This window comes from Scleropages formosus, chromosome 1 (genome assembly GCF_900964775.1).
Source record: "Scleropages formosus chromosome 1, fSclFor1.1, whole genome shotgun sequence".
Taxonomy (NCBI): domain Eukaryota; kingdom Metazoa; phylum Chordata; class Actinopteri; order Osteoglossiformes; family Osteoglossidae; genus Scleropages; species Scleropages formosus.
The window spans coordinates 5,954,452-5,971,316 of record NC_041806.1 but is presented as its reverse complement, the minus strand read 5'-3'; the positions used below and the strand labels follow the sequence as shown (position 1 = coordinate 5,971,316).

At 45.7% G+C, this 16,865-nt stretch overlaps 1 protein-coding gene across 2 annotated transcripts; it reads right to left on the bottom strand.

Moving 5' to 3' along the window:
* Positions 1-1,285: 1,285 nt before the first annotated feature.
* On the bottom strand, positions 1,286-13,748 carry LOC108925519 (transcription cofactor vestigial-like protein 4). Of its 2 annotated transcripts, none has more exons than XM_018737527.2 (5): positions 13,132-13,748; positions 9,388-9,568; positions 3,057-3,273; positions 2,811-2,922; positions 1,286-2,070 (listed from the first exon to the last, which is right to left on the bottom strand). In XM_018737527.2, exons 1-5 carry the CDS (start codon positions 13,217-13,219, stop codon positions 1,841-1,843), a joined length of 828 nt encoding a protein of 275 aa, XP_018593043.2. In that variant the 5' UTR covers positions 13,220-13,748; the 3' UTR covers positions 1,286-1,840. The 2 variants fall into 2 exon arrangements, with proteins under 2 accessions (XP_018593043.2, XP_018593044.2); XM_018737528.2 differs by having other exon boundaries at positions 13,138-13,747.
* Positions 13,749-16,865: the final 3,117 nt, after the last annotated feature.

The window sequence follows — 16,865 nt, the reverse complement described above, 5'->3', positions numbered from 1 at the left end:
TCCGCTCAGTAACTGTGTTCCTGCACTTTTGTCAACAACTCTCGTTTTTTTATATTATCACAAAACAAATGATTACGATGTAAGGATAATGAAAACTTAAATAGCTACATATATTTAACAACTCAATTGTTCTTCAAAAAAATACCTACATAACTTTTTTTGTGTGTATTTTCATCACGCTCAGCGTAATGATGGTCTTATAGTTGTCTATACAGAAAAGTAATTCATAGGTGACATTCCTACAGCACATAGGGGCTCAGGTCATGTGTCTGGGCTCACAAGTGCTCACTACACCAAAAAAAAAAAAAAAAAAAAAAAACGTAACAGTGCATTGAGCACACGGCTGTCTCATGTGCTAGGTCCTTACCCCCCCACACCTATTACAAACTGAAGGAAGCTCTGGGACCATGGTTCTGCTGGAGGGGAAGGGGGGGGAAGCACAGCACTTTGTGTCAAGCGTTTACACAAAACAAAAACAAAAAAAAAAAAAAAAAGCACTTTTGCAAGGTCAAAGAAAGTGTCCTTAAGACCACCATAAGTGCTCCTTGTGAGTGGCACCTAGCAGCCCCTTTTTCAAAGCAACACTTCATTTCGTAATGCTTAAATGGGCTGTTGGAATGCAAGATCGTTGACTTGTTTTTAACGCAAAGACAAGTTTAAGATGAGCAGATACTTGGCACTGCATCCAGCAACTTGGTCTGTAATCGATAACCATTGGCAAAAAAAACAAAAACAATATTCATTATTTATCCCCATAGCAGGAATGCTTGCAGTTTGAGTAGAAATGAAACTCCTCCAGCAACACCTAGCTGCTAAAATCAATGCAAACTGTGAATACTCCTCTACAAGTGTGTCATTTTCTAAGAAAAATTAAGCCTTTTTGTCATGATTAGGTCTGACTCTTGGGTTGGACAATCTATGCACTTATTCAGTCATGCAACACACAGGGTAAACGTCCTGTGCCAAAGATTACAGATATTTAAAATGAGCCATTCACATATTGGCCTGTCCAGAGGCAGCTCTTCGTTGCTGGCTGCTACATAATTGGAAACACGGAATATATACACAAAACAATATATATAATTGAGCAAAACTGTACCAGCAGTGAGAATATGACTGTAACTGATAAAAAATAACCAAATCTAAACATAGCCTAATAGTTTTACCATCTGTAATGTCTACACATTAATAGATACCAGCTATTTAAAACATGCATCTGTAAGCACAACTTCATCCCTAAATTCTCATGTCCTCGAAGAAAAAAAAAAAAAAAAAAAAAAAAGTGCTTTGATAAAATGACAGGAAAACGTATGTGATCAGGAAACCATGCAGTCCAGCTGTGAGCACCAGCTATGGAGACATCAGTCTGGTGTGATAGTCGAGAGCCCAGTCTTCTCCTTCAGAATTCCATCTGTGGGGCTGGGGGAACACAACAAACGCTGCACCCAACATTGTAGTGCAAATCTGAGCTGGCCTTCGTTTTCAAGTAAAAACAAACATGAGAGAACATACAAAATGGAAAAGTAGAGTAAAAAGAAGTGAGTTTACACAAAAGGACAGAGCAGGACAGGAAGGATGTAAGCCAGGGTGAGATTTCTTAACAGGGTTCTTTGGCAGCCTGGCTGCAGGGTTAGAGTGCCATTTTGACCTTCAAATAGAAATATTTTGTCATATTATTTGATCTGTTAAAGAATCCCCAAAACAGCAAACACAATAATAATAATAATAATAATAATAATAATAATGGCTCTCCCCCTTCCTCCAAAAGACTGACACACTTGCATTGTTCTGAGCTCAGACAAACCATGCATGGTTTAGACAGGAGGCCAGCAGGCCCTATTCAGGAGACCATAGAGGGGGAGCGGTCCTGGTTCAGGGCTTCGCTGGGGCTGGAGGCGCTGCCCTTGGCCTTGATTTGCAGCCAGGCTTCACCCAGGGCCTTGGCGAAGTGCTCATCCACAGATCCTGTGATGGACACCGAGCTTGGCAGATCAGACTCCCGGTAACTGTTCCCCAGGCTGCGGCGGAAGTGCTCTTCGATCACCGGGTCACAGGGCGTGTCGGCTGGTGCTGGGGGTGGAAGGTCACGGATCAAATTTCTCACAGCAAGGTTCTATAGAAATAAACGGACTTAAAACAGGATAGAGCCTGTTGAACACACTCAACAAACCATTAATTATATTAAAAGTACCCAGACTTCACTTACAGCAACAGGGTAAATATTTCTGCTTCTGAATTTGTAAAATCCAAACACAAGCAATTACAGCACAAACTCAAAGCCCCCCTTTGAATAACCTTTTTTTTTTCATATCTGGTGTTTATATCTGCTGCTGTGCGCTGTTGATTAGGGGAAAAGGACTTTCCCCTCTGGAGCACGGAAATGGCTTTTCTCATGGCCCGGAGATGACCTCTGCCAGGCCATGGGACCAGAAGCAGCAGTGTGCCATACACAGATCACATGCCTCTGTGCCAGATGTCTCGCACTGCTAAAGGGATTCTTACGTCTGCACTGACACGGTGTGCCTCCAGTGATTATGAGAGATGGGCATTTCACCATGCTGAATTACCATTATAAACCATGTGGCCTAAATACTGGGAGACTCACTCATGCTATATAGGAGCCATGTGTTACAAAAACAAACATTTAAAGCAGTTTTCAGTCACTCTGATCCCTACACTACAACAGCACTGGGTAAAAAAAAAAAAAAAAAAAAAAAAAAAAAAAAAAAAAAACTTATGGGGTGTAACCAAGGAGCAGGCAGCATTGCGGAAACCAGGAGCTTGGTGCTTGGCTGTAGTGCAAGGCTTACAGTTGCTGGGCTTCCTGTAGCTAGAGGAGCAGCTGCCGTGCGACATGTGGCAGTGTGACAGGTTGCAGTTGCGGTTGCTGGCAGAGGCACAGGTGATCACAGAAGGGCGATTCTGAAACGTAAACAGCACAGTAAGTTTAGCTGCGCACACAGTCTCCAGGAAGAGAGACATAAAGCACTCCCATAGGAAGAGCTGCCACTTCCCGTGGCAAGGATTGCACTTTGTAACATTTTCTGGAGACCCACCTGCTGGCGCTCCACAGGGCTCATGGCTGGGGAGACTGCAACAGCGCGGGGGGTGTCCATGCTGTTCTTGGTCAGCGCCAGCGGCTGCTCCACAACAAACCCAGGCATGTGACCGTACATGTGGGCGCTATTAAGACCCATGACAGGGGGACGTTCCATGGGGCTTCGGCTCCGGTCGCGGGGATCTCGACGGTGCTGCCCATGGACCGTCTTACCTCTGCAAGACACGAGGTACACATCAGCAGGGCACAGGTGGCCACCCCACATTGCCAAGCCCCAATCCTTCCCCAGGGCAGACCCTGTAGTCAATGTTTATCTCCATCACTCACACAGACAGCAACCCCCAGCGTGAAGACAAGTCTCTCGTTCTTAGGGCGGAAATCAAGAAGGTGGAAAGGGAAGGACAAAAAATAAATAATTTATGACGCTTGTGACTACTGCGCAGGCGGATCATCGTGATGTTAAGAGTTGGGTGTGAGATACAAGTTTGCACAACCATTCCACCCTGCCGCTCGAGTCCTCCATGTAAGAAAGGCCCCATGGAGGGGTGGCATCTGCTGCTGAGAGAGGAACACAATGCATTTCACGGGGCAAATAAAATCCTCTATGTGCTCCAACGAGCGCTAATGGCAATCAAATTACACCTGCAGCCGTGTTCTGTCTAAGGGCCTCAACAGGCTTTAATTGCATGTAAGCGGAAGTGGAAATGTGTGCAGATTAAACATTCATCATCATCACCATCACCACCTAGAGATTTTACAGATTCCAGAACAAGGCAGGGCACTTGTGACCACCCTTCGAGATGAATGAGGTACCGGACCCCACCGCTTCACACGGTAAACTCGGCAGGCGCCCCCGTGCATTTGCAGGGAGTTCTTTGATTCGGTGCCGTTCCTGCAACAATTCCGCAGCAGCGTTTGCCACGTGAATCTGCAATATCTCCATTTTGAACACGGTTCAATATTTGGACGAGCTCGATGTGTGGAGTTCGGCTTCAGTTGGGGGGGGGAATCAATTACCCCAGCAAATCAGTGCTGGCTCCATTCAAAACTGGCCGAAATAATCGAACGAACGGCTGACCAAAGAGTAGGTAAGTGCCGCTTAGCAGAGGGGTCCATTTGCTTAAACATAGCGGGTGATTGAGGGGGGCTGTGTCCACCCTGATTTCAGTCAAACGCTGGCATTTCACCAATGGGACATAATCTTTGAAACGTGCCTACTTCCCTGACGGAGGTACAGTTCCAGTTTCGTAACCCGTCCCGCTCAGGTTCGGCGGTTCCCCAAGTCTACAGTTGCTACCCACACAAAGCGCGCTCTCTGAAAGCAGAGCTGCCCATGAGTGCTGCACTCTGTCATCTCCGCACGCCTATCTCAAAGAGTCATGTAGAACCTACCCAGCGCAAAAGTCCTGCGGGAACAAAAGTGAGCGGGAGCTGCCAAACCCTCTCGAGTGCGACGTCAGGCCTCCATGTGAAAATTCGATACAGACAAACCGCGCTCCTTTCCTGCCCGCCCTCATCCCGCCTCGTTTCCCTGGAGGAACTCCAATAACAGGCCCACTATTGAGTAAACCGAGGGAAAAGATGGGGGCGGCACCGCTTTTACCCAGGAGCTCCTCTGCAGAACGGAGGACTGCTCGCGGGCAGAGCAAGGCGCTGAAGGGACACGGCAGCCATTGCCGCGAGCAATTACTTTTGTGACGAGCTAGGATCTCCGACACGGGGCCTTTGCTCTACATGAAACATTCGCCCCGAGAGCATAAATCAACTGCAGATAAAAGCAGGCCGCCATCTGTTTTACTGGGAAGACGGAGGGAAAGAGCCGGGAGAAACACCCATTAGTTTAGCACCAAGGTTATCTGTGCCAAAACGCACTGAGACTGCCCCGCGTCCTCCCACGAGCAGAGTGAGGCCACTTGGATTTGGAAAGGGCCACAAGGGGGTGCGGGAGGGGAAAATCTAAGTGGAATCAAACAAAGCTTCACAATAAAAGTCCCTTGTTTCCCTCCTTCGCGGTGCTCGTAACTGCCAGGTTTACTGAATGGCTGGACTCGTTATGGTCGAGGAAGGAAACGTTCTCAAGCTTCCCTCTTGCTGAAGGGACACGAGCTTCGTCTTCTCCTCCTCTCCGGTTCGGCGAAGCCCTGCGTTTGCGGCAGCTCTTACCGATTTTGTGCGATCTCCTCGTTTCGGAATGACAGCACATTACACACTACAAATTACACCAAGTTATAATTAAATGCTCCCCGCGCCATAAATTTCTGACACTGGTTTTATTTTAATAGCCCCTTTCAACTTTATGATGTATTTTATATGGCTGTTCTCTTGAAATCAAGACCTAAAAGCAGACATCTCCAAGCGGAGCCCATATGCAGAGACTTCAACGCAGGGAGACTTTATAAAGCTGAACAACAGCCAAACGGTGAGCGTTCCGCTTCAACAGTATTGTGAGGCAGGTGAATGCTTTAAACTACGAGAAAGAGACTGTCGTGGTCCTGAGAAGGGATGAGTCAAGCCGCTGACACTGAAATGAGAGGGTGTCAGATGTTCATATGAGATAAAGAAAGAAAGAAAAAAAAAAAACATTATTATAGGGGGGAAAAAAAAATACTCCTTTGTTTTAAAAATTCAAAGAAGGAAGAGTGGGGGGGAAAAAAAAAAAAAAAAACACGTTTTGTGGATGTTCAAAGCTACTGAGATCAGACCCAGAATCCCATCAGATACAGCACCAGGAAAATGTAAAGGAAGTGAAACAGACATACATTCTACCATTTGTTTACATTTATCTGATGTTTTTCTCCAAAGCAACTAAATGTTCAGCTACTTTACAATCATTTACCCATTTATAGAGAGGGATAAACATACTCGAGCTATTTCGGGGAAATACATTGCTCAAGGTTAACACAGGTGAAGATGGGATTCAAACGTGCAACCTTTGGGTCCAAAGTCAGCAGCTCTAACCACTACACTATCAGCTGACCTCAAAACTAAGCTTCTTAAAAAAAAAGTTTTTGCTGTTAAAAGGACCATGACTGTATACCCTTTCCAGACAAATAAGTGCAAATAAACGGTGTAACAAAGAGACCAAGAGCTATTTAAAATTTAATGATTTTTGCGCAAAATACAATAGCGGCGCAATTTAAAGTAGTGAAAGTCTATTCAGTGGAGAACAGCGGTGTGAGACCCACAGACAGCGTGGACAAAGGAAGCAGGCGGTGGGGGTGTCTGAGCCAAAACTGCATCTGAACTGAGCATTTAAGGACCAGTTATTTCCTCACAACCGAGTTTGCTCAGATACAGCGCGATAACTTTTCCCTGAAAGTTGGGGGGGAGTTGCTTCTTGTTCTTCGGAGCCTCGCGAAGATAAAGAACACTGGGCCACATCTGGGAGGAATTATGCACTGGAGGACAGGACTCTGCAGCTAAAAATCGCCCCCAAAGTCAAATGTTCATCCACATCGGTAACATCAAGGAGCATCGGTTATAATCCCTTCCCTTTTCAAGGTGTTCACATGTTCTTTGCTCAAACAGAACCACTATGTCCGCTCATAAAAGTATCCTACACTAGCAATTATTTCAACGCAATAATGGCAACATCAAAAAGAGATCACAGCTTCAAAATATATGTATGTGGCTCTACTGACGCGGTGAGCCTCACTTGAAGCCTCGGCTCCACCGCAGCTTATTATTTCTGTAGAACATTCATATCATTTCCAACTGAACGCAAACAATGAACTAATGAGAAAAGAATAGAGCGCATGCTGCAGCGTTAAGAACATTTGATCAGTGTCAAGACACCTTATTGAGTGTAGAATGGCATATAATGGCATTGTGGCAAAAGTTCATGTGGCGTGACTACAGAAACTCCTTATTAAGAGGGTGTACTCCTCAAACCACCCGAACTGGGCCTGTGTTCTGCTTCCATCTGGCTTGGCCAACAGCTCCCCATGGAAGTCCCAGCCGGGAGCCTTTCCCAGCTCCAATCGGAGCTACCAGCTGTGGGAAGGATGATCCTGGAGGGTGCATTCACAAGCGGGGCTTGCCAGCAGTAGAGACATGAAGGTGCTAAGGGTTTCTTTGCAGCAAAGCACTGCATAATTTCATTTCAATCATCAAGTCATAAAATACATCACTTGGAATCAAAGCTGGCTCATGATATATATGTCTTACAAATTACCTTATTCCATAATTAACCATTCCATATAACGGTCTATATTTATTTTTTTTTTTTTAAAAAAAAAAAAAAAACCTTCCCAGCAAGAGTTACTCCTCTCTTACCCTGTTGCACTGAAATTACTGCTTAGTTGTTGAGTCGCTACTAAATAATGCGAGTAAACATAAGTGTAGCTATGGTTGGCACACGGCCGACGCTTGTAGCAAACAGCCTACCGTTGCGGTCGACATTATTTAAACGCTCACCGACTCCTGCTTTTGAGCTCACTGGAGTTAATTCCAGGTGCTTACCCCTTTAGAGGATCTCCACACTCAAGAATAAAAAAAGCCACAAAGCCCTCCAGCTCCTCCCAGCCTTCAGATCTTATTCCAGCATCAGTGGTTACAACAGTAAGTCAGAGCCCGGGGGTGCGTTCTCTCCCCCGGTGCAGGGGTGGAGGCCAGTACCCCAATTAACCAGAGTCCCCCACAGTCCAGCTGATGGATCAGGTGGCAGGTACATGCAGCCACGTGGAACTGCTGGAGAAGAGTGTGCAGTGAACCCTGTGGGGCTCTAGGGAGACCACTGCCATCTTTCCTCCGCAGTAACAACGACGATTAGGATTAATCTCGCTGAACGGGGGTCAACACACCCTAAGAGCAGAAAGCCCTGGCGGCTGTTTGCCCAGCACGACCACACAGTAACTGGGACGCTTCTTACTGCATCCCCGCCTGTTCTTAATGAGCTGCCGGTGGCCGCTTTCTCTCCGACACATTAATGCAAGACAACCAACAGGCTTCAAGTGCAGAAGACCAGCAGACTCCATAAGACACCATCCTAGGGAGTGGAGTGTGAAAATACTGCTGTCAGATCCTTCACATCCAGTGGTGACTAAGTACCAGGCAGACTTGGAATGGTTCCTCCCAAAGATCTTGATAAGGCTGAACTATGGTGTATCATGGTACACATGTGCTCTCGATTCTGATGCTCCGAGGACCAGCAAGGCCAGTGCACAAAGTCAAATGCTGAACTTCCATAAGGGGTTAAAAATAAGACATTCAGACATCTACAAGTGTGGTGACAAACTGCAGATCCTGGGTTAGGCAAGACATACAGACTCAGCTGTTACATATATCCAGCACCATTTAACTGCCCAAAAACAAGGTAAATGTGCATTTAGGACTCCACAGATTTCCCATAGACACAAGGACCATGACTCTCTTGAGCAGTGCATTCCTCTCCTTCCTCACAAGGACCCTCTTCTGTAACACAAACAAACACCTGAGTTGCAGCGCCCAGCGAGGCGGCTAGTCTCATGATTGAACAAAGATCTCCCGAGCGTGCAGGAATGTGCGGAACCAGCCGGGCCTCTGCGGTGCCGCGCCGCCCGCTCCCAGAGAGCAGCGTGTCTCAGGCCGGTCCTTGCTGCCATGCCAACCATAGGAGCGCTCCTAGGCATGAGGACCCCCTGACTGGAGCCTGCTCATTTCCTTCCTGAAGAATTTCATTATTCTCCCCGTACCTTTAAAGTCATCTCAGTTTCTGCAGCCTCAAAGCTGCATTCACATTGCAGCAGAAACGTTATGTAACAGGGTGGCCCGGCACCCTCAACCCTTCGAGGGAAACAGGAGTTCGTACTGCAGGATATTCCATCACCTCTACTAGGAAATGTTCACATTTCCTTACAAGCAGGGCATATCAGGAGCATGCCTGGCAACCGTATCCAAGAGAGATTTTTTCAGGAAGTAGCAACTTCCTGCAAGCAACAGGGGTCCCCTAACACCACCAAGAGCTCTGCAAGAGCAGACCACCTACATGGCAAAGGAAACCGTCGGTTACAGCCTTCGTGGGGAAATCCAGGGCAGCGCTTAGCACCGCGCTTCTCCTGCCAACAACCCACACACAGATGAAAAGACAGAGCAGACGCTCCTGCACCTCCAGGAGGCGGAAGGAGATTACCAAGGGCATTCCCATTAGTAAAGCAGATCAAACAGGACTGCAGCAGAGAGAGCCAGCCAACCTTGCGCCACAGACAGACAACGCTGCGTTGAGCAAAACAAGTTCGCGAAGCAGTCGTGCTGCGATCTTCAAGCAGGCCATTTTCCGCAGAGATGTCGGACTCTCTGGGAAGACGCCCCTGCTGCCAATCGGATCCGATGCCCCGACAAAATGCACTTACATCTGGGCCGCAAGAAGTCGGCTCATCTTGGCCACGTGCTCGCTGTCAGGCTCGGCAAGGTCATTCAGCTGTTCCCCACCGTACTTCCTCTTGCTTGGGCTGCTGGGAGGCGGCCCGGTCCGGTGGGCACTGATGAAGGCAGACATGGACTGCATCCTCGGGTCACTCCTCAGAGCATCACCTGCAAGCAAAACCCGTTCCAGTTAGCGGCGCACCACTTCGCACAGACGGCTGATGGTCACTGCTCTCAGCCGCAACTGTAGAAAGGAACTGGACTCTTAAGCTGAGCTTCACAGCATAAAGTCTAACAAGGGCTCCGTCTGAATCTGTCACTTTGCGTGCCTTGGCAAGTTTCTGGGCTCACGATGCTCCCAGTAGAACACAGCGAGAGATAAAACAGAAGTGACACACACTTGATGTTCGCCAGATACGAAAATTCAGCCGCAGCAGGCAACCATCTAGCACATTATGAGAAACACTTATCAACCCAAAAACATCTGATGGACTAAACAGCCAACTTCACGCTACTGCGGCTTCCCAAGCCGGGTTATCGAACTCGTGCCAACCCCTGGCAGAACCCTCGATAGCCAGCCAATGAAAAGCAGGCTCTGCCTCACACCGACAGGCTTCCAGCAGAAATATGAAGGGTGAATAAAAAAAATAACCAAGTAGCATTTCGAAGGCAGGATCACCCACACTGCCACAATTTGGAAACCAGAGCACGTGTTTGTGTAAACAGTGTAAGGTCTGTCTTAGAAACGCAAGTTTATCTATGTAACTGGACCACATAATGCGTTTAACAGAGGTTAACTGTGACATAGACCTGAATTTCCTTCTTGTGCCCCACAGACCTCCTGTGAAGTGGTTCAAGCAGTCATCAGAACAGAAGAACTGGAGACCGAGCTCCTCTTTGAACCGCGGCTCCTCCCTACCCGCTAAGAACTGTAGGTTCTGCACAGACACCGAACAAAGGAGTGTCAGTTTACACACAGTTGTTAGTCTGCAGCGTGGAAAGGATTCGGGCCTAGATACTGTCCTAAGGCTTTTGAAGAGCGACACAGAACTCGTGCCCGTCTCCCGCACAATCAAACCCACTGAGAAAATCGATGAGACCAGCGGATACGTTCACAATTCATCAGGCTGAAAGTTGGATTAAAATGCCAGACAGTTTCATCCCTGATGCAGTCATGGGATGGACAAAAGACATTATGCTTCTTGAGCAATGACCTCCAGCACCAGGTTTAGAACTCAGATCTCTCCTCCAAGTGTTGTAACCCACTCATTAAGTAGGAATCAAGGTTGTAACCTGCAAGGTCATAAAAACACTCACTGCCCACTACCTTCAGCACATTTCGCAAAACGTAAACTGCATTTACATTCGTCGCACACATCACATGCATTTAATGAATGCCAGTGTAACTAAAAGCATCCTTCATGTATTCAATCAGCGAATGCTTTTCTCCAAAACGACGTGCATCTCGTAGAACAATATAAAGAGTGCTTACATCAACAGAAGGAGAGACTGGATGCACACATGTGATTCTTGAGTACAGTCAATGTGTCACATACTGCAGTATAAACCGATGTACATGAGTTGCTGCATATAGGGTTTTTTTTTGTAAACAGATAACATAGCATGTCATCTTGAAGTTCTCTATAGTAAAGAGTAGTAAAATCAAGCCTTTGGTCATTCTGATAACTTAGTCTCCCTACGATCAGTCGCATTCAGTCCCAGCACAGAGGACCGAACATAGTCAAGCATTAAAAGAAGAGCAATGTGTGTTTCACTAGCCTTGGGCTACTGCATACTATCTGAGGATTTTGCTAATATACCATGATCTGACATGAACGTTGATCGCACAGGACTGAAGAATCTGACTAGCTAGTTCATGTCCAAATTCTGAGAGTCCTGAGATGACCCGGGTGGCATCCCCACTGCCCAGAGCCAAGGCTAATACTCGCATATGGGCATAAACATATACTACAGAGAGTCTGTCAAGTCACTGAGCTGTTTATTCCTGAGTGTCGAAACACAGAAGAGCATCAGAGACTTTAGTAAGAACTTCCTGAAGGAAACAAACAGTTACACACGTGTCAGTGCATGCCTTAATTTGATGAATATGAAAACATGGCAAGAGACACTGAACGCCAGTTTTATGAAAGGCAGTTGTATCACACATCTTCTTTTACAGAATTAGACATGCCACACCGGTGCAACTTAACCCTGTTGGATCAGAACCGTCCGCAGCAACACAAACCCGGTCACCGTGTTACAGGTGTGCTACATGTGCTATTTATAACTCGCTTTCAAGCTGTTCATTTAGCGTCATTTATAAACACAAGGGATTTTTTTCTAATGGAGAGACAAAGAAGAAAAGTGCAAGAGAAGGCTGGGATTGAGCTTCCATTGCGGTCCAAGAAGGAAATGAGTCCTTGCGGACTGCGGGGAAAAAAAAAAGGGAAAAAAAAAAAAAAAAGTGTCTTTACTCCCACTTCAGGGATGTTTCAGGCACCCTAATTTGTCAGTCACTTCAGAAAAATGTTACATGAATAAACGTAAAAATGTAATCATAAGTCCCTCCACACCTGACACCATCTTCTTTTCGTATTACATGGTCAACAACACCAATATTTATACTGGCAACTTTAGGATAAAACGTCATTATAAATGGTCTTGAGAAGAAAACAAGGACTATTTTCAACACTACTTTTAAACATTTTTAAATGTTTTACTACTGGTTAGTGTTACTCTTTCAATCAAAGAGTCTTTGCATCCAAAAGTTGCAGGTCTACCTCAGCTGTACCTGGCTTCAGCAAGGTATTTACCCTAAAATTCGCTCCAGCAAAACTACCGAGGTGCATAAATGGATAAACAATTTATTCATAAGCAACTTAGAGTGTTAAGTCTTACTTATGTACCCAATAATATAAATTTACCTGTGTAACTAACTGCCCGACTAGAGTTTAGACTAGACTCTAGTCCAGAGTCTAGACTAGTCGCTTTCAGTATAAAAATGAATAAATGTAACAAACGCTTCTGCTGAAACTTCTAAATTCACGAGCGAAAACGTGAGTTGTTGGAGCTGAACCCAATAACTTTTTGTTGTTTTAATGTTAACACGACCCAAAAATCTCCACAGCAGCGCTTTAATTCTCCAGCGGTTCTTTGGCGGCGGGAGCGCGCGCGCCTCGAACTCGGGCGCCGGCGCCAAACTGCCGCTTTACGGCCTCGTCCTGATGCAACGTCCGCGCGGGCGGGCGCACGACCTTTACGACACCTTCCTCCGCGCGAAGCAGCAGCAACAACAACAAGAAAAAGCGGCGAGGCGAAGCGAGGCGAGCTGCCTTCGCGGTGAAGGGCGGCCAAGGGCCAGCCACCTCCAGCCAGCCGCACAGCTCCGCGCTTCCTCTGACAGCTTTTCCAGCACAAAATGTGCGGCGACGGTGCCGCACAAAAGTAAACCTCCATTTCATTTGACACGCAGAGAAAGCACAACGCAAACGGACACACACAGCAGACGTCGCTAAAATTTTTAGCCTAAATCCTCCGTGACTGAGCTAAAAAGCTAACGTCCAAAACTTACTCCAGTAGTAGAAGGGTGACGGTAACTTCCTAGATCAACATGTGTCATTTAAGTTCGGACAAAAACCACAAATAATACCGAGGACCGCGAGCACTTGGACTAAATGATGATTGTCAGCGATCGGCGTGTTAATCACGATGATGTGTCCGAGGAAACACACATTTACCCTCGTAGCAAAGTATGCCGATGTTGTTGTTCATCTTGTCCAGATACTGGTAGTTGAGCAGATCCATCTTCGTTAGGAGCATTTACCGGCGTCGACGGCAGATCAGATGAGCCGCTTGATTGCGGTTTTACCCCCCAAAAACACGGTGCGGGCCACGAGCTTCGCTTCTTCGCGCAACTTTGACTTCCAAGCTAGCAGCTATCGGGCCACTTCGCCAGCCCAAAAGGGCCTCTCTTGTGGCTTCCCCCCCCCCACGAAACGCGTCAGCCGCCCGACTTCTGACGTTACTTAGTCGGTCAGTCAGTGTCGGTGATGAAGAACGCAGCTCTTCCTCCTCAGTTCTTCCAGCTGCTCGCGCGCGCAGTTCGGAGTCGGTCGGACCGCCCCGTCGCGTCGGTAGCTGCGGCGGCGCTGCAGCAGCGTACGAAGCAGCGAAGGAAGCGCGCTTTGCGAACAAAGGGGGCCCGCGGGCCGCTGTGAGAGCGCCGCGCTGTAACACTGACACTAACACTGGGGCTCTGACACACTCCGCTCCTCTCTCCTCCACCGCGCTGGGCGGCACCTCCTCGCCTCCGTCCCGCGTGTCAAATGACAGCGCTTCGCCTCCTGGCGGCGCGGGATGGAGAGAGAGCGCGCGCGCGCGCGCGCCCTCGCGGGGGTCACGGGCCGGAGCGCGGAGAACGAGTTTCTTCCACGCGCCGATACGCTCGTGTCCCGCTTCGCACCTTCCGCAACACCCGCCGTCACGCGCGGGATGCGATCGCGCGCGTTCTGTTCAGTTAAAGCGGGACCAAGTGGTCGTAAAATGCAGGGAAAGTAACTGATTACTGACTGTGTGTTTCACAAAAAACTTAAAATCAGTGAACTAGTAGCAATATATAAGGCCCGTAATGCTCTCCGTTCCATTAGAAGAGATTTTTTTTTTTTTTACCGCAAGTTATAATTCCAAGCCCTGATGAAAGAGAAATACATTTTACCTTTGTTACATTGTAAATGTAATTATATGTTGAAACTGTATGTGTATGTATACATCAAACTACATGTATATATAAATATATATATACTCCTACATTGTAGCACTCTTTTATGCTGTATATATATAGAGAGAGACAGTGGCATATGCCATATGGTTTACTGTGTATATTTTTAACCAAAATTTTTTGAATACGTATTTTTCAGCCATATTGCACAGTTACCTCCTATTTAAAATGTAAGAATTCATCAGGAGTCAGGACTGTGCCACTTAGGCATTTCCCTGAAAATACTTTTAAAAAGAAGCACTGCAATCTTCTGATGTATTCAAAAGTATCAATTATTTAGTTCATCGCCGCTTATTTGTACTTCACTGATTTTGAGGACCGGAGTTCGAATTCCTTTTTATAGTACAAAATTGTTCTGCAGTATGGTAAATCAGTGTATGCTTAACATATGCTTATCTGATAGATAGATAGATAGATAGATAGATAGATAGATGTTTGTTATTTAAGTTACAATCATCTGTAACTAAGTGTTAGAAACAGCACTTTGTCATTTACTGTAACTGACTTCTCGCTACAGATGCACTTGAGTGATGTTCTTACACCAGAAATACTACACAGTTACCACAGCTGATACTGTACTACCCTCTAGTGGGAGCTACACATGCATGTAAAGCAGATGTCTCAATTTCTCAATAATTTAAGCACCCTAATGTTGTAAGTCATTTGGAGGAAAGCGTCAACTGAATGAGTCAATGTAATGTAATGTAAATGTAATGTAAAATTCAGCCAGCCAGAATAGGGGTGAGATCAGCTCTCCTCCATGATGTTAGTGGCTTGCATTCGTAGGGTGTTTACAACTTGTGTCTAGTCCGGTGTTTCTTTTACTGATTATAACTTAATGGTTCAAATGACTTTGGAGTTACAAACAAAATAAGTTCTGCACAGACTTCCAGTCCCAGTTGTGGTCATAAGTGGAGGACCCAGTTCATACTGTACCCACCCACTTCACCACAATCAATAGAAGCTTAATAATAAAAATGTCTCTTAGTTTATCACTGGTTAGGTTCTGTAAAACACCTATGATAGGTTTCTTTTTTTAATTGTTGTAAGACTTTAAAAATTTCAAGTGACATTAAAATAATACTTACTTAAAATTACTGAATATAAAAGTATGCTGCCTCTACAGTGTCCTATTTAATGTCCACTGTTCACCAGTTTATTTCAAAAGTTATCAGGTAGCCTATTTTATATTTTGTTTTATGCATAAGAAATAATGGTAATTCTCCTAACGGGGTGAGTTCTTGCAATAAATTAACCCCTTAGGTAAGGAATGGGGGACCTTTAGTGGAGCAGAGAACCTTATCACTGAAGTACTGCGGGAGGAGTAAATAAAGGAGAAAATAAAACAAGGCAGACATATGCCTTTTTTTTTACAAGCATCAGACGTAATGGTGATGCCACTGCGAAGCTTTGTATACTTTAATGATCAAGTTAAAATACCCTTTAATATGGGCTTTAATTTCTTCTATGTACTGTAACTCTGCAGTTTTAGTCTGAAAGGTTGTTCTGTAAGTTTTCCTTTGTTTTCCACAGCTGCCCACTCCCTAGGCAGACAAGCTCTGACGTGTCACACCAAGGAAAACTTTCCTGCCGTGAACAAGAATAGGTTATAAGGAAATTCATTTTGTCAGATCATAATCACATTAAGAATTTCATTTCCTGTTACATATTTAACTGTCTTAAACGTATAAATGGGCCACGTACTCGCAGGCTGTGATTTTACTGCGTATTCCAATTCACAGCAGGGGTTACCACTGACTCCTCCCATCTGTTTCTCTCTAGGGGCTGTTGAGAAACAGGGGCTCCTGTTTCCTATGTCACTTGGTGTGTACCTCGTCCAAGCCAAGGTCGAACAAGAACAGTATGCCCATTCACTGAGCTGGCTAATCCATCCTCTGTCATTGTGGGTAATCTGAGAAGGCTGCAAAAACCACTAACGCTGGATAATTTGAAATGTGCATTCATACTGTGACTTCCCCAGTACCCATCAGTGGAACAGAATAGCTAATGCACCAGTGTACAATGCAGTGATTCAGTAAACCTATCCAGGGAACAGAACAGTTCAAGCTACATGCTCCTCACAGCCTCTGGCAAGCGGATGATTATGGACTGTAAGATGAACTGTAACTTTCCTGCTGACAGGCAGAGCTAAACCTTGTCTATCATTTGCAGTAAAAAGCTTTGTCACGTAGCATTATGTTGTATATAACACCACTCTTGCTGGCTATGCTGCTCAGGCTATCTTCCGCTGTGCTAAGAGATTGCTCAAAAGAGAGACATCCTAATACACATGTGTTCAGCATTAACAGGGTCTGAAAAGATTTGTGAAAATTAGGTTGCCTTAGGTTGTAAGACACCGAAGAACAAATGTTTGTTAGGTTACATATACGTTCAGTTAGAAAGAAGCAGTGCTCTAATATGCACCGCTTACATTTCTATAGCATTGTCATACATTCTAGATTTAGTCAGTGTCCAACAGAAATAAAAATGAGATAATGTTTGAAAATTTATGATGAATGACTTACAGCAGATGGCAAATTTTTTTAGACAGCTAGAGTTTCCTGGTTGAAAGAACATATTACTAAGCATGCTGCACAATAGCCGCCTTAGCCACATTTAGGGAGAACCTGTTCCCACATTGACAGTGAAGTATTGCTGCACTGTATACTACAGGCATCTGGAAATTCA